General features: G+C 34.8%; 1 protein-coding gene across 1 annotated transcript in view; it reads right to left on the reverse strand.

The window, feature by feature from the left end:
• Positions 1 to 26,736, reverse strand: part of FAT4 (FAT atypical cadherin 4) — a 175,987-nt gene that overhangs the window by 48,617 nt on the left and 100,634 nt on the right. Inside the window, exons 5-7 of the mRNA XM_030313110.2 lie at positions 24,994 to 25,916; positions 23,745 to 23,919; positions 4,499 to 4,679 (exon numbers count right to left, since the gene is read on the reverse strand). Coding sequence (XP_030168970.1) covers positions 4,499 to 4,679; positions 23,745 to 23,919; positions 24,994 to 25,916 — 1,279 coding nt within the window. The remainder of the gene's footprint in view (positions 1 to 4,498; positions 4,680 to 23,744; positions 23,920 to 24,993; positions 25,917 to 26,736) is intronic.

Here is a 26,736-nt window from a genome sequence, read left to right on the forward strand (position 1 = left end):
ACTTGGCACATAGTAGGTGATCAATATATATTTAACTCTCACAAATTATAAAATAACAGTTCTTATCTCCACTTTCACTGATGGATACACTGAGCCTTAGAGACACAAACATGACTTTTCTAAGTCATGGTAGGTAAATAAAAAAACCAGCATTCAATACCAGATATTCTGAGGGTTTCCATAGGGATAAACATGATTCAGGGAAGAGGGATGATTTGAAGATTTAAGAGAGAAATGCAAAAACTGTTAAATTAAAGATGTGGAGGAAGTTAAATGGGATGGCATTAAGAGCACAGAGTAAGGGACTTGCCTTTGAATGTTGACCCTGTCAATACAATTTTGTAAGTTTCCCCACTGCTATGACATAAAATTAGAAATAAGGTTTAAATGGAGATTTGGTCCAGTTGGGATAAAAAGGGATACACTTCCTTAAAAGCTAACTTTGGAATGAGTGTCTGTCTGGGAAGCAAATATGTAAACCAGACAAAGACTAGGAATTAATGCAGTCTAGTTTACTAGAGGGGAAATATTAAAAGTGAAATAAAGGGTATAACTCACCATCCATACAAATCTATAGTTTTATCAAATGGGTAGAATGAAAAATATAAATAAGTATTGGTTGGGCGATTGCTGTGTGTAAGATTATGGTAGACTATAAGGGAAAAGTAACAATATATGACACATAACAGGTTGTGCTATTAGAGAGCCCACAAGTAGTTGGGTAAATGACTTACACTGTAATATTTAAATAAGCAACATAAAATTAATATAAAATAGCTCTGCTAACCAGGAGAATGGGTTTGCCCCAGATTCTATGCATAGCGAGGAGCAATTAACACCTAATATAAAAGTGTATTATATTCCATTAAAAAGATATGAAGCCAGAGTAAATAAGGTTTAGGTTGGCATCACTACTTATTTTACCTATGAAAGTATTTTAAATTTAAGCTGTAATAATTGTCTGTCCTAAGTTAATTTAAAAGTGAATTTAATAATTTTACAAAATAAAAATAGCTTCAATTTTTATATTATCTGACTTATGACAGTCAATGTAGTCATTTGAAGATTTTTGCATATGCATTTTATAGATTTCAGGGCATGTAAAAGTATAAAGTTAATTCTCTCATATTAAAGGAGGAAAAATATTCAACCAGTCAACCAAACAACCAAAAATCAAAACAATCATTTCAAAGCTACCAATACAACTGTATAAAACACTCTGGAAATATTGACAGGATTTCCTAGACCAACTTTCCATTGATCACCATTGCCCACGAATGTAAGATCACATGTAGCAGTGAAACTTTGACATACGCTAGAAGAAAATAGCATACCATCATAGCATTTTATTCTAGCACTCATTGATTTTGTAAGCACACAGCTTCACAATTGTTGCAGCAATTGAAACATCTCAGATGGGAATAGTTATGCTGCTGATTTGTCATACTCTATATTTTATCTTTAGAGAAGGACTCCTTGGCATGGCAGATAAATATTTATTAGACTATAACACTACAATGGATAGGACATCTCTTCCAAAATTGTCACAAACTTACTGAGCACTAACAGATGGCAAGAAAAGGGAAAAGTGCTTTGCATATATTGGGACAGTATGGGTTGATGGATATTGAGTAATTTTTGTTCTAACATTATTCTAAGCAGTTCACTTAGAACTGTTAAAGTATTTTATTTGTCCTCACAACAATTCCATAAAGTCACTTTTATTATGTAGTATACCTATTACATTGATAAGAAAAAAACTGATGCCCAGAAATGTTCAATAAACTGCCCCACAATTAAAAGGAGAGTCAGGATTCCATTCTACACAGCTTCATTCTCAAGGCTGTGCTCTTACCACAAAGCTAAAGACTTAGTTCTTAGGGTACAGATTCCATTATTCCTATGCTTTGGTGTAGGACAATTGAAGGATGTTGTATTTACTGCCTTTTTGAGGTTCATGCCAGGAAGTAGTTAGGTTGTACCTGCCTTTCTCCAAGTGGTACTAAGCACAGTGAGCCAAAAGCATATAACTATGACCTTGGGCAGAAGTTTTCTCCATCCTTAATGATTTGACTATATAAGCCTCTTAGAATTCAGCTCTTTGCCTGGAAGTAGGTCCCAGCTTCTGAAAGAAGTTCATGCATAGCCTTTCCTCTTATAGTGCATGTCAGTGTCCATTCTCTTCTGGATTTCCTTCTGTATATCTCTGGTCAGAACTGCTTAGCTCCCTAGGTGACTCTTCCTTCTAAACGTGCTTATCAACTGTTAGGAGAATTCCAGAAGACTCATTCCTGCCCCCCTTTTATTTCTCTATTCTCTCTCCTAAAGTGTTCTTATTCAGTGCCTTGGTTTTACATGTGCTGTGAGCATTGATGATTCTCAAATCTGTATCTACAGCCCTGATGCAAACCTAAGCTTCACACTCGTAGTTTTAATGTCCCAACTGATATCCCCATGTGAATGACTAGTAGTCACTTCAAATTGGATTCAAGTAAGAACTCCTGGTTTCCCCCATGCCTGTTTCTCCTCCAATGCTACCCATAATGGTACCACCATCTGCCCAGGTGTTCAAGCCAAAAACTTAGTAGATGGCCATTCTGATTTCTCTCTTTCTTTTAGTTCCACTTACAATCTCAAATGTTTTTCCAAATACATTCATTCAATTTTCATTTTTCCACCTTAGTACAAGGACACTCCACCTTTTGTTTGAATCAGTATATTAATTAACACCTGAATGGTCTCACTGGTTTCTCTTCTAATAGCTTCTTTCTACAGTCCTGCCTGTAACCCAATCCAAACAGATCAGTTTATTTTGGCCCCTGTTTGAAATACTCCAATAGTTTATCACATAAATGATTTTAAGAATTTCAATAAATAAATAAATTAATTAATTAATATCTCAATTTCTTACCATGACCTAGGAGCCCTTGTATGGGCTACATGATTTGGCCCCTGCCTACCTCTCTGAGCCTGTTCTCACTCTGGTCCACACTCACAAAACTTCCTAGTTAAATGCACCATGCTTACTTACATTCCACAGCCCAGTTCTTCAGCCTAAAGGTCACTTCCATAAAGAAGTCACCCATATTAACCATACCTAACAGTCCCTTGTCACTCTCTTGTTATATAAGCCTATTTTATTTTCAAGGCTGCATTCACCATATTAAGTAATCTTCTTTATTTCATATTAAATTGCCTATCTACCTCACAAAGCATGCCGGCTTGAAGAAAGTGGAAACTTTGTCTTGTTACCCATACTAAAAACTCAATGCATGTTTATTAAATGAAAAATAGCTTGAGGTCTTCTATATACCTCAGTCACCTCTGTCAGCAGGAAGAGACTACTTAATAGCAGTTTCCCAAAGTGATTTTATAAATAGGAAATTAGTAACAAACAAAATAAATCACTAACCAAATCATCACAGAATCAACATTCATAGGCCTCCTTTTACTGATAACTCCTCAGAACACTCAGATTCTCTTTTCTGATCCATTACACAGCCATCTGACCTACTCTAATTTACCTTATATAAGCCTATAGAGGGTAGGGATGTTGTGTGGGTAAGAAATATTTATGTCTTTGAGACTCTTCTTTGGAAAACTTAGAAATCTTCATTTCTTACTGTTGATAATAGGAAGAAGTGAAGAAGGTGACACACAACTCGATCCACCAAATGTTACAACACAACCATTTTCACATCGTCTCTGAAAAAGGTACCATATTGTTTTCTCCATTTTAAATGGGTTTCAGTAGATTAACAGAAAGTTTTTAAACTTTGAAAACACAAATATTCTTATTGAGGCTAGTGGCTGGGTTAAAAATGGCCAAAATTCTTTGATATTCCTCTTCAAGTGGTGAGGTGCATTTCTCCTCCCAGTGAATCTAGGCAGGTCATGGCTGCTTTGACAAAGTATTATGGAAGTGATGCTACACCACTTCTAGGACTTTTCCTTAAGAGCACTGGCAGATTTCGCCTGAGGTTCTCGGACCCCAGAGCTACCATGTAGCCCATTTCAGCTACCTGCCAAAGAACCATATTGTGAAGCCCTGAGACCACAAGATCAGAGACAGCGGGCCAGCAGAGCCCAACCTTCCAATCATCCTTGCCGAAGTACCAGACGTTGAGTGAAGACATCTTGAACCTTCAAGACTGCCCAGTTACCAGGTAAATACCATTAAGTGATACCAGTCAATCACATGAAGCAGAAGAATCTCCCTGTGAACCCAGCCCTGTAAATGAACTACATGGACTACAAATTCATGAGATAGATAAAAATATAAATAAAACTAAGTAATTAAAATTTTAGAATGACAAGTACAATCATTGTTTAAATCCTCATTTTAGCCATAGTTAGTTATTCAGCAGTACATGGACATAATAAGGCTATGGGTTAATGTTACAGAATTTCTAGCAAAATTAAGCATTATATTCAGTTAGTCCAAAGACTAATGTTTAATGAAATAATAATCAAAGTTTACAAAGGAAAATGTACTGACCTGATAACTGCATTTGTTGAGGCATCAGCATCTGAGGCATTTACCAATAAAACATCTGTTCCAGTGGGTGCATCTTCAGGAATTGTTGTGAAATACATTTTACTGGCAAAAGTAGGGACATTGTCATTGACGTCATCTACGATGACATTGATTGTTCCAGTTCCAGTCAGGGCAGGGGATCCTAGAAGGAGAAGAAAATCAAGTTTTTAATGTTTATAAATAACAAAGATAACAGCAAATTTAACATTAATTAGTTACAGATAACACTACCGGAGACAATTTAGAAAACATCTCAAAGTGAAATTTCTAAATGCTACAAGTGATTGAGTGTTTTTTTGATTTTGTTACAAGACAAGTATTTTCATTTATAAACTGGTATTTCAAATCTTTTCTGATGATATTGAACAAAAAGAGTATGTCAACCTCTTATTCTATTTGAAAGGTGCTGATTCGGCAATGAAAAACACAACAATATCATTTAAACACCACAAAAGAGGCACTGCTGGTTTCTCTGAAATTGCATTAAAATAGCTCACTCCAAATTTGGAGACTACCCATGGGCATTGAATATCTGGCCAACTGACAAAGCACGAAAACTAAATTCCTAGCTGTGACTATCAATGTTAATATCAAAAATTTGGGTTTCTGGGTCTTTAAATTCCCTATTCTCAACTAATATTTGTTTGTAAAGGAAAAGAAAAATAAAGCTTCAAGTTATATCTCAAAACCACGATCTTCCACTTGGTGGAAGTAACATTATGTGGATGAGCTGACTTGGAATTATTTTTGTTACATTTATTTAATATTTAATATAAATGTGAGACAATTATTTTTTTTTATTTCCTGTTCCAGCTCTGTTATCAGCATATAATGAAAAGCCAACATTGAAGAAAACCTTGGCATACACTGTTCGTACTACACAAAGTTAACAGACTCTTTGTGGTGAAGGTCAGAAGCCATATTTGGTTACATTCTGTGGGTTGTCCCAAAACTAAAAGTCAAATCAACTGTCTTTAGATGCATGTTCAAAATCAGTTTTCAAACTTTAATCTCTCTAAATAGAAACAATAGAGATCTGTTTAACTGTGTTTATCTAAAATAAAATAAAGCTCTGAATACTCTCTTTTTCTGTTTAAGATATTAAAACTTTCCATAAAATTATTCACCCTTATATGAAATTTAAATTCTACTTATTTTTAGCACTCAACACTTCTTAATAAAAGCCATCCATTCATTCACTCATTCATTTCTCTGTAAAATGTCTACGGTGTTCCCTTTTACTCCTTACAGAATGGTATTGAGATTCACAACCTTCCAGTATTTTTTTTTTCTAGTAATCCTGTGATTTGCTGATATTTCCTTTACTACTATTTAAACCTGTTCTATGTTCTTAGATTGTAACTACTGATGGCCTATAACCAATGAGCTTTTATGCTCAAATATATAGGAACCAAAATCAGACTAGAACAAACAGACTAGAAAATTATGGAATGCAATGGATTTAGTGATGTTATATCTGTGCTCTATACAAGGAAGCTTGAATTCTACATGAGATGAAAATGCGTATGACCAGTTGAGCTAGGCACTGTGATGAAGCATGACTGCTCCCATAAATCTATGCCATTAAATTTAGGTTACATGGTGATAATTATTGCCAAATATATCTTTCTCAGTAAAGTATTTTATATTAAACATTCCATTTCCATTAACATATTTTTAAATTCATGACTCCCAAAGTCTTACCTTTTATTTTTTTTAATTTTTATTTATTTTTGACAGAGAGACAGAGCATGAGTCGGGGAGGGGCAGAGACAGAGGGAGACACAAAATCCAAAGCAGGCTCCAGGCTCTGAGCTGTCAGCAGAGTCCGACACAGGGCTAAACCCACAAATCGCAAGTTCATGACCTGAGCTGAAGTTGGACACAACTGACTGAGCCACCCAGGCACCCCAGAGTCTTACCTTTTAGATGTTTGATTTTGTATTAAAGGAAACAAAAATTAGTCTTTACTATTGCTTACAAGTATAATTAACTATAAACTTACTAAAAGAGTATAATTGCCTTTTCACTAGTCACTTGATGTTAATAATGGTAAAATGATGTCACAAATATTTCATACACAAAATAGATTTGGAAGTATTATAAACACTGGAGAAGCACATCAAAATAAGACTTTAAAGATCTCACTCAACATATTAATAATGATCATATCCTTAGGTAGGCAAGTACTGGTTTAAGAAGTTTACATAGACTACATTGTGTAATCCTCATCAGTTAGTACCCCTGCTATCCCCAATATATGTTTAAAAAAGCTGATAATTGGATTAAATGATTTTTCAAGGCCATAGACATAGTGAGAGAGCTGGAATTTAATCCATGGGACTTGGATGTGAAGCTGTTTGCCACTGGCAAAAAGCTGAAAGGTGTTGCTAGCGACTGAACGGGTGCCACTCAGCGAGATGTGCTGGGACTCTGAACAAGCTGGGCCCAGAGAACAACATAAGACACAAGTTGGAGAAAATCCCCAAGTCCATAGGTGATAGACCCTAGTTATTTGCCAGTTGAAGTTTGTGGGGCATTTGGAGACAGCACTCCTGTCAGAGACTTTCAATTTCTCATAAGGGTCATGTTAAAGCTAACTAAATACCTTCAGGGGTATCATTGATGATCAATGTTTGGACTAAATCTCTTATATATGTTTAATTATGTACAATTTGTTGAAATGGAAGTTAATTATCTGCATCATGTTGGTATCTCTTCCACTAGTTACATTAAAAAAAAAAAGGTAAGTAAAGGATAACTGTGTTTTCATGTGGGCAAAAGAGGATGCCATGGGAAGGACAGTGTGCACACTAGGATGTATTGAGAGAGGGAATAACTAAATCAAGTCCCTAGAAGCAAAGGATAGGAGGATATGGAGGGCTCTTTTATATAGTTTACTGACATTGAACTCTACTCACTAAATCTCAGTTTCCTTTTCTGTAAAATGGGAATAATAAGCATAGAACGTACCCCAAAGAGGTACTGAAGGAAATGTAACATGCTAAGGATAGTGACTGGTATATAGTTAAAATGTATTCCTTGTTCTTGTACTTGCTTTAGACACAAGAAAAATGAAAACTTTACATTAGGAAGGTCCATTTTCTTAATATTAAAGATTTCAATTTTATAGTTCTCAGGATTTTTATTCTCCAATGAAACTTTTGACTCAGCTCTATGATAATATTATTCAGGAAAATATTTTGAGTCATCCTTTCTTCTTAATGATTCCCTTGTAGTGTAACAAAATGAGACACTTAGCTCTCAAACCTTTCATAGCTTTGTGGAGGACATGTTGATTGGAAATTTAAAGAGAAAAAATTTGGTACTTTACAGTGAGAGTTTAAAGAAGACCTAAATATTTCTGGTATGCCCATTGCTCTCTAATCAACAATACTTAGACTTGTTAAGAAGTATCCCAGTAACTGCCAAGCAAAGGTTTTATCCTTGGTATTCTAAAGTGTCTGATGACACATATATGGAAAACCACATAAAATGATGACTAACTCATTTGGTCAGGAACATGTGATTTCTTTCTTTGTCTCTAAACTACATAAATATGGTTGCTGATGTGTTTTCTGAATTAGTAAGCAAAAAGAGAAAAACATTGTTTACCCAGGAAAATATTCAGCAAGTTCAATCTCAGTGTCTTCATACCAGAGAATACCTAATTTTCCAAAAGATTTTAAAAGCACACCAGTGACAACAAGATGGTCCCAGCTTGAGAAGTAGCCCCATAGGTGATCCCATATCCACATGGGAGCTCTTCTCAAGCAAAGGGTCCCCTTTGCTTCTCTTAGTAGCTGCCACAGCCCAGTTTATAAGCACTTAGGGTTCTTTTCCTATTTTCTTCAAGAATTGTCAGAATGAACCACAATTCTCCAGTGGCCTCCCCTTCTTTTTGCCCCAAAGGATGTGCATGCAGGTCTTATCTACTTTTTTCAATTTTATAAGGAAACCTTACAAACACATTGTTCTAAATTTCTAAGTTTTTTACTGAGATTTAATTAACCCTAAATTTGAATTCTGCTTCCAATATGTTTTACTTTTATTCTTGGGAATGGGACCTAACCACCAAACAACCAGATCCCATCTCATCCTTGTCCACTAATAGCGTGAGCTCTGGAAGTCACTGCCTCTGAACTTTAGTCAGGAAAGTGAAATCAAAGGAGAAAAATGGAACGCCCCTGATTTCACATAAATCTTATTTCTACATCACTGGTCTCAGATGAAAGACACAAGTTCCCTAGTTGATGGCCCACATAAATTTTAGCACTTCCTCTCATCTGCTAATTGAATGATGAAGCCATGTTTTCATCGTTGCTTTTCTGTGTTTGGTTGTCTTTAAACTCTCTCCCTCTTAACTATGTGAGGAAGTGGTCTAGGATCCTTATGTTCCTGTTTCCTAACAGTTTTTGTTATGTCCCTTGTGAAGTGCAGCACAATGCCTACTGTTACTTTATCTTTAGTCCACACCTCTCTGTTGGCTCTAGGCTGACACATGCGACTATCTGTTGTCTCTGCTTGCAAGTTACCAAAAAGCCTCAATATTAGTATGCGAAAAACTGAAATATTAATTATTCTGTGTAAATGTAGCCCATATTTTTATCTATAAATTGAAATATAAATGTATATATACATATATATTTGTATATACATATTGTTGAACAATTACTTGAGATCATGTATATATATATATATATTTATATATGTATTACTCATTTAATATACAGATTCCATAAAATAGGTATTATTTTTTTTGATAAAGAATTTGAGATGAGACTCAAAGAATTTAAGCAATTTATTTATATTCAGCCATAGTGGAAAGAGAGAGCCAATTTTGAACTCAATGCCATTCTTAGTATAGATGTTTTACTCTGTATTATTATTACTATCAATGTACTCTGTCATATCCTCTATTAAGTTATAAGCTAATAGAGAGCAGGAGTAATTTTATTTAATTCATCTTTATGTCAACCCATAATGCATACCATTAGACTTTGTTCTCATTCTGCAGTCTTTTCCTCTGATTCTTTATATGGAAATCTGGTCTAGTGACTGGCTGAAAGTTCAAAGAACAGAATACTTCTAGAAATATACATCTGGGAATACAGGCCTTAGCCTAAGGCTGGGGTCAGAGAAGAAAACTGCAGACAAAGGTCAACGTTTTGGAGGTAGTCTACTACTTAAAAAACAGAGGGTCCCAATTAATACTGAATCCCAGGAGAAGAATCAGAATACTAGGGACCAATGTTTAGTTTGAATAGGTCTGCTAATGATGAATTATATAGGCAGTGGCGTAATAGAGCAAGATTGTTCAATTTCATCTTGGATTGATTTATGAAAAACAGACACTATCAGAAAGAAGAGGCAGGATGTAGTGACACAGACTCCTGACAGATGACAGTGAGCCAATGAAAAGGGTTGAAGGTACAAATAAAATAAAAGGTCAAGGCCTCAGAAATTTATAATTATAGAGGCCAGGAGGTGCGGTGGACATTTGAAATATACTTGTAAGTTGGAAGATAGGAAGAACTTCAAATTTCATTTTGTATAATTTTATGTATTGTATACATTCATCTGTATACATGTATATATATACATATATATAAGTGTAAAAATAAACATGAGTAAGTTGGTAGAAACCTTCTGAAATTTTTAGAGCAAATATCAAACAATGCATATGATTCTGAAAAGCATTTTTAAAAGGGTGTGAAAATAAATCACACACACAGAGACTGTTTACAACTTAATCTTCTGATAATCCATTATGCTATGGTAGTTTCATGCTCTGTGTGGGTCATATTTTATATTTTTGAATTTGGAAAATGATTAAGTGGATATTGGCTTTTAACACTGGTGGCTTAATATGCTCAAATACATCAACATAAAGTTCAAGTTAATTTAAAATGAGATTTAAAAAGAAAAAAGTTTTAAGCAACTGCTCTATCAGAAAATACATTTTTAGTAAGTGTAATAAATGAGTCTAAATGAGTAATTAAAGTTCAAACTGCAGGCAGATTACATTTTTTATGTTAACCCTTATAAATTAAACATACTTTCATGAAACATAAAAAACTACTCTGCAGAAATAAAATTTTTGCTTAACTAAAATCTGTTGCTTTGCAACAAAGCCGATTTCATTCTTGACATCAAACATTTGGTGAATAGGTCCTCTGGATGTGTGTTTGTTGTAGTAAAGTATTAGCTTCTTTTTTTTCTTTCCCAAGAAGTAAACACATTTTTCTCACAGTAAGCCATCCGCTGAAAATCTACTGAAATTTCAGCCGTTCTATATTAACATTAGACCTTGTGTGGTTAGATTTAAATTTGAATTCAGCAAATGTATAAAGCAAATAAGTACGGAATCTTTCGAATAAGAACAGAAACTGTGTATTTTAAAAATAACATTTATAATGTAATTTATTACTGCTAATCAGTTTTACAAATATATTTATATAAATTAGGTATATATACTCTTAGATAACACTTGATTTTTAAATTATTGCTGTAGGAATCTTTACCAAAAACACCATATTTCCTTGATAAATTCTTTTACTAAATAGAAGTGATAAGTAAAAAAGGGAAACTATTTAATAATGTTATGAAAATGACACTGAAAAGTCACACAACTATATGAATGTACTTAATGCTACTGAATTGTGCACTTAAAATAATTAAAATGGGAATTATGTTATATATATATACATAGCCACAATTTAAAATTCTTATAAAGTAATATATAATGTTAACAAAATATTTTATCCTGCACAAAAAGCAGGTCTTGAGGAATTACTTTTTAGAGGACTTTAAAAGAAAATCCTCAATACATGTTGAAACTCTGAAACATTAAAGGCTACCTCAAATGCTAAACACAACTTGCCTCCTGCCTACTTAGTTAAAATATCTAATTATATATTTATGAAATAATGATCAAAACACACTACAAAATGATTATGCTTTATCAGGATAAAATGAAAAGACTTTTTGAAAAGGTAAAAAAAAATTCTCACAGTGAGGTCAGTTTTTACGACATTTAATGTTTATGTTTTAAGTCATATAAATATTTTCCTTAATATTGCAAATAGTTTGTATCCATTTCAAAGTTGGGTCCTTTGTCCACTTGTATTTATAGCTTACATGAATAAATAAAATCTACACTGAAATTATTTTATTAAATTTTAATTCTATGCAACATAATGACAATTCTAGCTTTTACTTAACAATTTTAGAAGCTAAATCATTTGTTTTTGTATTTGTATCTAGTGAATATACAAATGAAATTCTATGTAGGAAGAATTTTTCTTACTAAAGAGTACCTGGTTTTAAAAAAAAGTATTTAAATAAATAATTTATAATAATATAATGTCACTAACATACATGGTACAAAGTCTTACTAGAAATAAGAGGAAGTAAAACAATTGTTATCAACTTTGGAAATAAAATTCTCATCCTAGGACAAGTATTTTGTTAAAGTAAGCATATTTGGCCCAAGATGGACCCATTCATGTTAAGCGTCACATCAGCAAACCAGAACTTAATTGTCTGTGCTCAGTTCTCCAGAAACAGAGGTCAACCAACCAGTACCTGCCTCTTCAGCACAAATTACCTTAGCTCACTCCAAGTCTTCCTTATGCCTATAAGGAAAGTAACCTTGCTTTAACCAATCAGCAAATGCCCTGTATAATGTCCTCGTTCTTCCCGTTGAAGTACTAACCAGGCCAGACCCTGCTTAGCTTCTGAGAGAAGACAAGATCAGGTGTGTTCAGGGCTGTAGAGGGCTTATCTGGTCTACACAAATCTCTTGCCTTGTACAGCTCTGTGAAGGTTCTTTCTGTCTACTAGCTTGGATACTGTTTGATTCATGAATTGCTGAACAAAAGCCTATGAGATCAGTAACTTGTGGAAAAAATTTATTTCAGCAACTCTGATGGAAATAACCAAGACTGCCTTAGACGCAAATATACAACAAGTTAAATACAATTAATTTTTTTGTAATTGAAGATAATCCTGGCTCTATCTGACTTACGGAACCACTGGTGCCTTGTGGAAAGCTTTCAAGCAATTTTCATTTTTAAAAATGTTCATCATAACACACAAGGCAAGCTCTTCTTCAACATTTTCCCACAAATAATGCTGACAAAATGCCATCTTTCTGGAACATTTAAAAAACAACCATCTTCCAATGTAAAATGTCATATTCCACATTTCTGACCTCTCTTTTGATTATAGAGCCATTTATAATGCAATGACTGTCTCAGCTTAAACAATATGACAGATAGCATTCATTCAAATGTCATCATATCTTCACCAAGAAAATAAAGCATAGTTATTAGCCCTTTTAGCTTTTAGAATCAACTTTTGCAAAAGCATCATGTTTCCCCTCCATTAAAAAGTAATTTTCTATCCCTGCATAAGAATGAAGTTTAGTCCTTCTTTCAGTCATATGATAAATGTCCTTAATTAGAAATGCTAATAACTGAACTTTTCCCCTCAGACCTATTAGTTATGCTGACACATAGATGTTTCATAACTAAACTTTTTGGTCTAATCTATACACAGAATATCTCTATATCCCTTTGTATATTAGACCAAGAACAGATAAAGAATAATGTATTTAATTTGTGAACTGATTAATTTCCCACCTCCAAATTCAATGCCAACATACACACATAGCACAACTGATTCATTGTATGTGTACATATGTGTGTATCACACATATTGTATACTGGAAAAATATCTAACACTCGTTTTACACTTTCTAAAACCCTTGGACATGCATTTCCTGATTTAAGAAGAATATCAATCCTTTGATTTCAAATTTATGAATATTCTTATTTTGCAAGCTGTTTTAATGGCTAAAAACCACTTGGTTTTTAAGCGGTTTTTTTTTTTAAATATAAAAATAACATTTAATCCAAAGAAAGGAAATTCTTATAAATGTGGTCTATGCAAAACATATCACAGTAGACAAGCTAATATGTGGAAGCAGTGAGTAATGGTTTAGAAATGTTTTCCCTGACAGGGTTACCAGTTTTAAATCCCATTTTCACTGAAAAACAGCTGCATGCTAAGCCAAGTTGCTTATCTTCTTGAATGCTTAGTTTTATTTTTTTTCTTTTAATTCATAAAATTGGAATAATAGTGTCTAATTTACAGTGCCATTATGAGATTAAATGAGATGATATAGTACAAATTCTGGCACATACAAGCCCTCAGAATTCACGGAATGGAAAGTTTATGACTTTTTCACGTTGTATCTACCCCAATGTCTTCTCTAAGAACTAAACTTTTATATATATCTCCCTGACATCTCCACTGGATATCTCATATCTAAAATATACCATATCCAAAAATTAGTTCTTGATAATTTATCTTAAAATTCTTCTATCTCCCTGTCTCCAAATTTCTAAGACAAATATTCTAGGACTCCTGTTTGATTCATCTGTTTTCCTAACTTCCCACGCCTCCTATTCGATCATCGAGTCCCACTAGCTCTATCTTCAAAATGGATAAGATATTTAGCTCGTTACGTCCACACCGTCACCTTATGCCAAATACTATCATCTCCTTCAGGGATTGCTGTCATGGTCTTTTAACCACCATCTCTATTTCTGCTCTTGCTCTTTACCACCACTACAAAGCCAGATCTCTTCTCCATGAAACCAGATCTTTCCAAAATCTCTCGGCACTCTCTGTCCAAAACCCTAACAAGGCTTCACCTCTTTGTTTGAACAAAATTAAAATTCTTTACCCTGCCCTAAAACATTTGTGTGATCTAGCTTCTGCTTCCTCCATCCTCCAAGACTGTCTTTTTTTCACCCTTGTCCAGCCATCCAGCACCTCTTGCAGTTCTCTGGGTGTGGTCAACTCCATCCTTGCCTCAGGGCTGTTTCATCTGCCAGCAACACTGTTTCCCTAGATTTCTACATTTCACTTTCTTGACTATACTATCCTCCAGTTCCTCACTCTGTGCCACTTAACCTGCTTTATTTAACTTCATAACAACACAATATCAAGATGCTTGTTACACATTAATATAGCCTATAGAAGCAGAAGAATCTCATTGACTGTAGTCAGAATTCACTTATAAGGTCTATTGAATTAGCTTCATGGGGGCGCTTGGGTGGCTCAGTCAGTTAAGCATCCAACCTTGGCTCAGGTCATGATCTCGTGGTTTGTGGGTTTGAGCCTTGTGCCGGGCTCTGTGCTGACAGTTCAGAGCCTGGAGCCTGCTTCACATTCTGTGTCTCCCTCTCTCTCTGCCCCTTCCCCATTCATGCTCTCTCTCTCTCTCTCACACACACACACACACACACACACACACAAACACAAATAAATACCTTAAAAAATTAGCTTCATGGTTTGATTTTAATAAATGCAAAATGACAGCTGGCAGGGATCATTGATAATATTCTCATCTTCTACCTGGAAATTCTAATGAATTTTTTTGTATCTTCTCCTACCTAGCAATTTAGATTGAACAATGGCTAAATTTAAGCCTATTTTCAAAAGATCAATATTGAAATTACTGATTCTAATTAATTTGGCTTCACTTAAAAATATTTTGAACTTGATTCAATGTATTTGGAAAAATAAAAATAACAGTTAAATGTCTTATTCATTAGAGTACAATGAACAACATATAAGAAGAAAAGCTTTATTAAAATTGCATTTTTGGAAATCTGTGTTATTCAGAGAGTCAGCAGATCCTAATTCATAAATACAGTATACATGAGCAAGAACTCAGTTGACAGGCAGAAATCCTTGATATTGTTCTTGACTCTGTCAGTCTCATTCTTCAAGCTCTGGCAAACTGCCTAATTATTCCAGGCCTCACTTTTCTTATCTCAAATATAAAGAAAATGGTCTGGTTCATCTCCAAGAAGTCCTCTGGCTATAAAATTATTATTTTAAGTCAAATTTTTCTAATTTGAAAGTGTTTCATATATAGTTCTCTTTCAAAATCCTTCCATATTACAAACTGAAATACAACAAGCATCCCTCTATTGTCATATCACCTTGTTTTAATGTTTTTTACACACTAATTCAGTTCCCTGAAAGAGTAGTGGCAGACAGTAATGACTCACAGATTCTAAAATTTCTGGTGAGGGCAGAAAATAATCTTGCATTAAAAGAATGTATGTAGGGGCGCCTGGGTGGCGCAGTCGGTTAAGCCTACGACTTCAGCCAGGTCACGATCTCGCGGTCCATGAGTTCGAGCCCCGCGTCAGGCTCTGGGCTGATGGCTCAGAGCCTGGAGCCTGTTTCCGATTCTGTGTCTCCCTCTCTCTCTGCCCCTCCCTCGTTCATGCTCTGTCTCTCTCTGTCCCAAAAATAAATAATAAACGTTGAAAAAAAAATAAAATAAAAAATTAAAAAAAATTAAAAAAAATAAAAGAATGTATGTATATACATATATATATATATATATCAAACCTGAAAAAATTACTTGTATAAATGTATATCTATTGGAACGGTTTATCTAAACACCAAAATTCCCATGACAAAAGTCAAAACAAGTGAAAGTTTTCATATTACGTTTATATGAAGAGTCATAGGCCCTTATTATTAAGCCATGTGAAGCTAAATACCATACATGTGACATATTTCTATAGCTAAAAAGGTGCTGGGTATTTGAGTGATATGGAAGGCTCACACTTTTTTTTGTTTTGTTTTGGGAAGCCCATGTATTAAAGAATTGCTAAATGGTAACACTTCAAATGCACATAATTTCTTCTTATGCAGATTTTGAATTAGTGAATTAAATTAAGAAAAGGTAGGGGGCACAGCACAGAGTAGAACAAGACCTACCTAGAAACATCTAATAGATAACAGAATTGAATGAGATCCAGAAGGTTCAAGGGAAAGTCATGAGAACATAGCTCAAACAGTATTTTAAGTATCTGAAACTGAATTAAAGCTATAAAATGCTTCACTGGGTCCTTGCATATGACTGCAATTTATCACATCACACTAAACACTCCAGAGCCTTAAACACTTGTGCTGTTTTTTGAAAGCAGAGGTCAATTTGAATGACCACAACCAATGTAGAAAAACTTCTGGAATTTCAGCCATGAGTTTACAAAGATTGGTGCTTTTCCTTTTGGTAGGACCTTTGAAAAATCTGCAAGTGATAAATATACAACAATAAACTAAAATAAAATATGAAATAACAGTTGCATATTAAAATAACAAGATGGTGATGATTGATTATCATGACTTTTTACCCATTAAATCATTTTATCATTTAACAAATGTTTAGTAAGCACCTGTTATGTCACAGGTTCTGTTCTGGGTGTTTCTGGCAATTCATTTTTTTTAAGTTTATTCATTTATTTTGAGAAAGACAGAGACAGCACGAGTGGGGGAGGAGCAGAGAGAGAATCCCAAGCAGGGTTCGCGCTGTCGGCCCAGAGCCTGACATGGGGCTCAAACTCACAAAACTATGAGATCATGACCTGAGCCAAAACCAAGAGTGAGATGCTTAACCTACTGAGCCACACAGGTGCCCCTCTGGCAATTCATTTTTGCACAAGACTTAGGAAGTTTACATTCTATTGGAAGGATATCTATTGATAGAGTTTGATTACTCCACACACTCATGTATGATATTAGATTTTCAGATAATAATTGGTTTTAAGACAAAATCACAACAAGGCAAAGTGATAGTAAAACTAGAGAGAGGGGATTACATTAGATTGGTGGTCAGATAAGTCCTTTCTGAGGGGCGCCTGGGTGGCTCAGTCAGTTAGGTGTCCGACTTTGGCTCATGTCAAAATCTCACGGTTTCTGAGTTCGAGCCCCACGTTGGGCTTTGTGCTGACAGTTCAGAGCCTGGAACCTGCTTCGGATTCCATGTCTCCCTCTCTCTCTCTACCCCTCTCCTGCGTGCGCTTTGTCTCTCTCTCTCTTTCTTTCTCTCAAAAATAAGTAAACATTAAAAAAAAAAGAAAAAAAAAGATAAGTCTTTTATGAGAAGTTGACATCTCACCTAGATATAATGGCAGGATGACTAAAACATGAATGTGTCTGGCCTTAAAAAAAAAGAAAAGAAAAAAGAAAAAGCCAGCTACAGGGTAGAACACTTCAGACAGAGTGAAGTACCTGAACACGGGGGCAAATGCAGGAGAAGGTTGGCAATTTTTAAAGGCCAAATTATCTGACATTGGCAATTTGCAATAAAAGTGACGGCAACTACTCTCCAGAAGCAAGTCACCTGATTGGTGACATTTACTGGTTTCTGTGTGTCAAATGTTTCCACACTGGCTGATGTCAACCCATCAACATGATGACACTGAATGCAGAGCTGGAGGTGACAGTGGCTGAGCCTGCCCAGTTCGGGAGGGCAGGTGCCTGATAAAGGTGGCAGTGGGTGGGGAAAGACCAAGTCAGAGAGGTGGACAGAGGCCAGGTCACTGAATGCTATGTGTCATGGTGAGAAGTTCAGGCTTTATTCTCAGAAACCACTGAAGGGTTTTTAAGCAAGCGATAGGGCATGATCTAATTTATAGTTTCAAAGTTCATGAGATGCTTGAAGAATGTACTTTGGGGAGAAGAGTTAGGCAGTTAGGGAGCTATTATATTAGTCCTGGCTTAGACCAAGGTGTTGGTAGTGGAAATGAAGAAAGTGGAAAAATTCAGGATGTTTTTCAATGTCTTTTTAAGGAAGAAATCTACTTGCCAATGCAGTTGTTGAATGTGGGGATACAGAGAAAAGGGAACGAAGAAGGATAACAGCAATTGGGAAATTGTGGACAAAGAGAAATTTATGGAGGGTAGGGAGTCAAAAAATTTTCTCTGGGCTTACTGAGCTTGAGATGTTCAGCAAACAAGCTGACTAATATTAAACCTAAAAGTAAGTCATTCTCATATTTATTTCTGCCAGTAAGCTTTTCATGTAGAAATTGGTATATTCATTTTATCAGTATGAACATGAGGGTAACTTAACCAAGGTTATGTGGCTAACAAATGGCAAAGGTGAGATTTGAACTTCAGTTTAATTACAAAGCTATGTATTTACCTCAGGATATACTTCCATTTTGTAACTGAATTCTCTGAATTAATTTTCTAAGTTATTGCTTTGGGCTCCCTGATAATTCACTGCAACTTACTACATTAAACTCATATTATTTTATTTATTGCATATATAAGACAATGGTAAGGAAGACTCTTATAAGGAAGGCTACTTGGGAAGAGAATGCTAAATCTTGTGAAGGGCATTGACTGCTTTATAGCCAACGCCCCTCTTAAAAGCAACCACACAGTGATGGGTTCTCTGTAGTACCTGCATTACTGTGCCAAGCTGAAGCTTTAGCCTCCTAGGAATTGGTACTTGGTACAAACTATTTCTATTTCTAGAAAAAATAACAGGAATACAGAATTAAGGGGAATATTTATATTTTTAATTATAAACAAAATATTATTCTGAGTTGAGTTATACTTTCAACCCATTACATTACCATTTAATAATTTAAGCCTATAGGAAAAAAAATGAGGTCGAATTATCTTACTCTGTTCTGGTTTTGTTATTTAGCAATGTAACATTCAGCCCCCCACACACGTGATAGAGTGGTTGTAGCTCATTTTAAGTAGTAGACAGGAGTAGAGAGTTTCCAGATGTGCTACTTTATACTCATGCAGTCAGTAAATAAAAATAAAATGAGAGTGCAATGCTAATATTATCTCTCCCAAAAATATTCAAAGATTTAAAGGTTTTCTGATAAAAACAAAAACAAAAACAGCTGATTCAAGTATTGCCATATTGCCAAAGTTAACCTATCTCTGGGCTGCCACAGGTAAGAATTTTTAAAAAGCAATGGGAAAGTAATTTGTGGGCTAGAATAAAACTGTCAAACTTTTTTCTTGTTTAGAATGCTTTGATATTTCCTGGTCCTTAGAACATGGCAAATTTGAGAATAACATGGCATCTGGGATCTAAAGCTGCCATATTTTTCTGAGTTTTCTCATGTCACCTACCAATTTGACTTTTAAATCAAAGAAGTGAATCTGTATTTTAAATCTTGTGTCAGAAACTTCATGGTTGGAATACAAGATTAAACGGCAGATTCTTAAGCCTGATACCTCAAACTCATGTTCTCTCACAAAAATGGTTTATTTGTGATACCCAAAGTATGCAAATTAATGGCATATAAAATCATTGTCACATATGAGTTTTAATGACTTTAAAATAATTCAGTCCAACTTCCCACACAACTTCTGATTGTTTTCTACATGATCCATATTAAGTGATCTTCAGATACCTAACTAAGTACTTTTTGTCTAGGGGCCTCACACACATGAGCTCATATCAGGGCAACTCAAAAAAAAAAAAAAAAAAAAAAAAACCACTCTCATCAAAATCTGTGCTTTCGGACAAAGTTTAAGAAATCCTCAGGGCGCCTGGGTAGCTCAGTTGGTTAGGTGTCCAACTTCAGCTCAGGTCATGATCTCAGTTCTGTGAGCTCAAGTACCACATCGGGCTCTGTGTTGATAGCTCGGAGCTTGGAGCCTGCCTTGGATTCTATGTCTCCCTCTCTCTCTGCCCCTTCCCTGCTCGCGCTCCATCTCTCTCATTCTTAAAACTAAATAAACATAAATTTTTTTTAAGAAATTCTCTAATTTCCAGGCTGCCAAAATGCTGAATTTCATTTACATCTCCCATCATGCTCTCTAACACCATGTTTAAAGCACTAAATGACAAACTTCCAAATACCTTAATTTTACTGATAATCTTAATTTCCATAACTTAGTAATACTCCTATCTCAATATTTGGCAGAATCAATACAGACATGGTCTTTCCATTTTTCATGTAGTGCCAATAATCCTTTCTAGAAATTAGAGTTATACTTCTATTATTTGTCCTGATATTAAGAATTTTAGATCCCCAATTTTCCTCAGACTCAAGGCTGATGGCATCAGTTTGACTCGCTGGAACCAGGGCTTGGTTCTTGCATAGTCTGCACATGTAGATCAATGTTTTATTGAATCTCCTCCTTGTGAAAGTTACTCCTAACAGGTTCATTCACCCACGTCTATTAGAAGAAAACACTTTTAGCTTTATCACTTCAAGGTGTTTGTTTTTTTTTTGTTTGTTTGTTTGTTTTTTATTTTTTGTCTTTGTTTTTTTCCCCAAATTAAATGTCCCTTCCATATTGTCATTTTGATGGAGAAATAGCACTACGAGTGATGGTTAACTTTGCTGGTCAGTCCACAAAATCCTCTTTAACTGTATTTTGGTTGAACTATAGTTTTAAAAATCTGTGGTCTTCTTGAATAGTGAAACATTTACTACAAAATACATTCTTTGGAAGTTGAAAAGAAATATCTGCTACAAATTAAAAATTTCTAAAGTAGTAAAGTATAAAATGAAACTTAATGTGAACTACGATTTTTAAAAAATGTTTATGAAACCAATACATCTATACATCTTTTAATAATAACACTTATATAGTAAGGGACAGGGCAAATATTTCTAAGAATTTTACAGTATTTAAAGTGTATGAAGTACAATTCTTATTAAAATCATTATATACACTATGTTATAGGCATATTTAGCAATTTAACATAGGTTGTATCAATTAAACCTTATAATAAACTACTTTCTAGTTATTATTATCCCAATTGTAATGAAGAAGATACTGAAATTGAGAGAGATAGTACACCTTGCCTGAATCACAAAGAAAATTATGACAGAACCAGAATTCAAACTGAGATAGATTCAAAGTAAAAGTTTTTTTTCATTTTATTATACAGATTAATAACTAAGTTTTGGTTTGCAAATGAAATAATTTTGGCAATCAATATTATTCTTTTCAAATTTGACTTTGCTTACACACTAAAAATTCAGTATACTCTGAACTTGCAAGTAAGCTATGCTAAGGTCTGAATCATACTCTGCCACATAGCTGTGTGATCCTGAGCAAATTATTTAACCACACTGAGTTTGGGTTTACTGTAAGTAAAATCAAAATAACATGCAAGGTTTTGAGATGATAAAGAAAAGTGATGTATAAAAATGGGTTAATGTCTGTAAAACCTGTTATACTGCATGACACAGATGGATATAGATATATAGACATAGATATAGATATGGATATATATATATATATATATATATATATATATAAATTTCCTTCCTCTTCACAATATCCCCCACCCCTTGACTACATAGACATACAAAAATAATTTAAATTCTCAGAATCCCCTGGTTGAAAACAAGCACTCTTGTCTACATGGTTACATTCTTTCTCTACCATGATTTTTGACTTAGAATATTCCAAAGTACAAATCCTCTCATGGAGAACTTGTGGGCTGTGCCTGCTCATCCCAGATCACCCTGCGCTGTAACCTAACTCTTGCAATCACATCCTGCTTCCCACCCAGGGATGACTTCTCTGTGACACACATTCTGTGCACAGGTTTTATAGTGACTGATGCCTTAGCCAAATAGATTTCTGGTCCTGGTTTCTCCTTCCCCACTTCACTTTTACAAAGGCTATGTTTTCACACATGCATAGAACTGACCACACATTTCCAGTACTAACTGGAGAAGGAAGCTAAGACTGGGGTGTTTTAGTAATAAAACCTTGGTTGTAAATATCTGACTACCAGTGTCTACTCATTTTTTTTCTCTCTTCTATCCAAGTGACTGTTGAAATACTGGATTGATATGAGCAATGTAGTAGTGACTGTATTTCTTACATAAGAATACTTACCCTTTGTGCCTACTGACCATGAAGCACATTACTGACTATGCACATAATAAAACATATTTCAGATAAACTTGGTTTAAACTTTACATGGTTACCACACCATATTCTGTTCATTGTTCCTCAGGATTTTACAGTTTGCAAAAATATAACATGGTCATTCACACATATTTTCAAAAAGGCAGAGACTGTGGTTTTCTCTGTAGGCAATAGTCTCAGATAGTGACAATCCCAAGAGTAAATGGCAAATAATATATAAAAGCCACCTGAATTAATAATCATTGGCACTATCATCTGAATATCAAATATAAATCGATCATGACTTGTAATCTCAAAATCCCCTGCTCTTTTATGACAAGTGGTGACCGGAAACAATATATTGTATACTCCAAAATTGGTCATATATAACAAAAACTTAATGCCATGTTCATCAAAAACCTTTCAACAACAATAAAACGAGCACAGTTGTAAATTCAAAATTGTTCTGTATCAGTATCCACAACTATATTCATGAATACAAATTTATATACGTAGATATAGATATAATTTTAGTCCTTTGAGGTTCCAACAAATCGCTTTGGCTTAAAGTGATTTCAACAAAATTTTAGAAACTATGTCAACATTATCAAATTCTTTAATCCTTAAATAATAAGTTGTGTGGCTATTTGGATAAATGAATGTCACATAAGGCAATGTTTCATGATTCATTAATGCCTCTGGAATTCAATGATCAATTCATTCATTCAATCATTTATTCAACAAATATTTAAGCAATACATACTTTCTTCAAGGCATAACATTCCTTTGACAAATTTTTAATTATTTCAATTTTGAATTAGAAGTCTCAGTATTTAGAGAGTCAATATATGCAAAACAAAATGGTGGTAAATAGTAATATTATGTTTTAATAGATTGTATTTTGTACCACCTGCTATACAACTTTACATAATTACTGCTTACAGACATTAAATCCTAGCATATACTGTTTTTCATTATTTCTATGGTAGTCCACTATGCTGCTCAGTGAGGATGCCAGGTTCTCACTGATACTCCTTTTGGAGCTCTGTGGGTCTTCATCAAATGCCTATTATGGCTACTTACAAAACCTAGACGACTAATGAAGAACTCTGGACCCACTTTATTACCCACTATGGCCAGTTAGAACCATTGAATGTTTTAAAGCTGAAAGTGCTTGAAATGCCTCATGGCTCAATTGGTAGAGTATCAAATTACCCTCAAAAGTGATGGCTAAGTGGGCAGGGAAACATTTGGTCTTATAGGAATAGAGCCCTGTTTGTATTGTACTCAAGCCTTTATCACTTAGATATTTATACACAAATTTCACAAAGTGATATATCTGCTATAAATTATATAGATACAATTGGAGTGCCAAGAATTCATAAATTCTTCAATAAATGTTTAATTTCATGGTAGACGAATATACTTTTATTTATTTATATTGTGAAGAAATTCTTCATAACCAGACAAGGCGTACCTGAATCTGTAGCTGTGATCATCAAGACAAAGTGTTCCTTTGTCTCGCGGTCCAAACTCTGTGTTACTTGAAGTTCTCCGCTAGCCGAGAGAGTAAAAGCATTGTCTTCATTACCACCAAATAGAACATATGAGAGTTTGCTATTAGGACCTTGATCATCATCTCTTGCCACCACCTGTAGGGGAGAATAATACATGCCAGGAATGTGAATAAATCTAACACAATGTCCACCACAAAATAAAATGTATCATTAAAAATAATGAGGTAGAGGCATCTGGGTAGTCAGTTAATAGTCTGACTCTTGATTTTGGCTCAGGTCATGATCTCACAGTAGTGGGATCGGGCCCTTCATCAGGCTCCCCGCTGACAGCTTGGAGCCTGCTTGGGATTCTCCCATTTCCTCTGTCTCTGCCCCTCCCCTGCTCACACACTCTCTCTCTCAAAATAAATAAATAAACTTAAATAAAATGAGATAAAGTCATATATACCAATATTAAAAGGTTCCTGAGACACATCTTTAAGTTTCGAGTAAAAAGTAAAAATGGTACAGAGTAGTAGGTATTATTTGTGTAAAACTATATATAAAATCAACTTATAGTATTTTTGGAAAGCTTCACAAAAACTTTTAACAAAAGTTCCATCCAGGTAAGGAGGCGAGCGAGTAGAATTTTTGTAACCAAGTTTTCAAACATTTACATCATTTTATTTTCTCACTATGTTTAGATATTACTGTTATAGTGAAACAATTCAAAATACACAAATACATAAAAGTGTGCAACATGAGTATCCACAAAAGAACATAATTGTAATGTGATATTTTAATCTATGAGGAGGAAATCAGTAAGTTCTTGGGTATAGTTTTCATAAACCTTTCCTTTTCGAGATTTCCTGTATCTGCAGGTAAGCATTTATGGAGACAATGAGGAAGAGAGTGGGTGAAGCATGAACACTGTAGGAGAGGGTTGACATTTATTTATTTTTGAAAAAGTTTTCATGTTTATTTATTTTTGAGAGAGAGACAGGGCACCATCAGGGGAGGAGCAGACAGAGAGGGAGACACAGAACCCAAAACAGCTGTGCTGTACAGTACAGAGCCCTACGTGGGGCTCAAACCCATGAACCACGAGATCACAACCTGAGCTCAAACCAGACACTCACCTGACTGAGCCACCCAGGCACCCCGAGTGTTGACTTTTAAATTAGATGTCTTATAGTGAACATAGCATTTATTTTATTTAAATACACTGACCTGAAGAATTGTTCTGGGCAGTGTCCCTAAATTCTCAGGGACATTCACAGAATATGGAGATAGCTCAAACATGGGAACAAAATCATTAATATCCAGTAGAACAATGCTGACAGTGGAGGTGTCAGTTCTGGGGTTACTTCCCCGATCTGTTGCCTGAACAGTTAGTGAGTAAGTAGGAGTTTTTTCTCTATCCAAAGGCTTAGCCACAGTGATGGCACCTGTGACAGAGTCGATGCGAAATTCCTGATTGGCATTACCATCAACAATGCCATAGCGAACCTGTCCATTTGTACCTTCATCTCCATCTGCTGCGTATACTTGTATTATATCTGTTCCAGTAAGTGTGTTCTCATTAATCTCCACTTTATACAAGGCCTGCACAAAAACAGGGTTGTTGTCATTGATATCAAGCACCATAACTACAACTTCTGTAGATGAAGAGAGAGCTGGTTGACCTTTGTCTGTAGCCACCACTGTTAGAGTGTAATTAGAAACCTCTTCTCTATCCAGTTCTCCAGTGAGCCTCACTTCACCATCAATGGTCCCAATACTGAACTTGTTTCCCAAAGGGTTCAGCAGGGTGTATTCAATATAGCTGTTTGGGCCACTGTCTGGGTCTGTTGCTTGAGCTTTGAAAACAATAGTATCAATAGGTGTGTTTTCTGGAATGTATGTCAATTTAGGGGAAAGAAATGTTGGTGGGTTATCATTTACATCCAACAAAATAATGGAGACATGGGCAGTGCTTGTGAATCTGGAGGCTGGAAGTTGTGGCAGGTCATGTGCTTGAACAACCAGGTTGTAGAAGGACTGACTTTCCCGATCCAAACTTTTAAGGACTTTCAGTACACCATTCTTGTCCACTGTAAACTGACCAAGGCTATCACCTGAAGCAATGCTATAAGCCAATTGGGAGTTGATGCCTGAAATGGAAGGGAAAACATTAAATTTTCTTGAATGTGTGCTGATTACAGACCAAGTGATACCAAACATTCTGGCATAAAACTTTGCATATTTGATATATGATGCCCCAAACACAACTTTGGATTATTTAGCCACAGTTAATTGTTTTGTAAGTAATGCATACACATAATTCCTTGTCTGTCAACTTTTGTTCTGAAAAGATGTTTACAATCTGGTGAACAAATGATCTATATAATGCCTACAATTTACTACGATGTTGAAATGTTAAATTACAAAATTAGAAAGGAGAAAAATATTCCGGAGAGCGAATATTTTTCTATATACTTTCTTATTTCTATCAAATGGTTCCTGAGGGTTCAACATTAACAGTGCCACAGTCTATACTATTAGCCAAACATTTAGAACTTCAGTAATTTATTGAGGTTGACACCAATTTTCAGAGAAGGGTAATAAAATTTTCTGATGTATGGCATTAGTCATGTTTTAAGCCTACTTTTACATTTCTTGTCAGAACCAATAAATACTTTTTAATTCTTATTAAGCATCTGGCTCATGCCCTTTGTGAAAATAATTCTCTCTCGGATTTTATTATGTACACTTAATGTGTTTTAAAAGTATTCTTTGAAGGAAATGTTAGCAGTAAAGTTACACATAAAAGGCTGCAAATATAAATGCTCACACTATATTATTGGGCTATATTTAGAAACTATTTTATATATTTTTCTTACAACATGTGTCACTTCTTAATTATAAAAAAATAATATATAATTTCCTATTTCAGAAAATGACTGCAGAGAATATTCTCACAAAAATGATGTG

The sequence above is a fragment of the Lynx canadensis genome, chromosome B1 (genome assembly GCF_007474595.2).
Source record: "Lynx canadensis isolate LIC74 chromosome B1, mLynCan4.pri.v2, whole genome shotgun sequence".
Lineage (NCBI taxonomy): Eukaryota > Metazoa > Chordata > Mammalia > Carnivora > Felidae > Lynx > Lynx canadensis.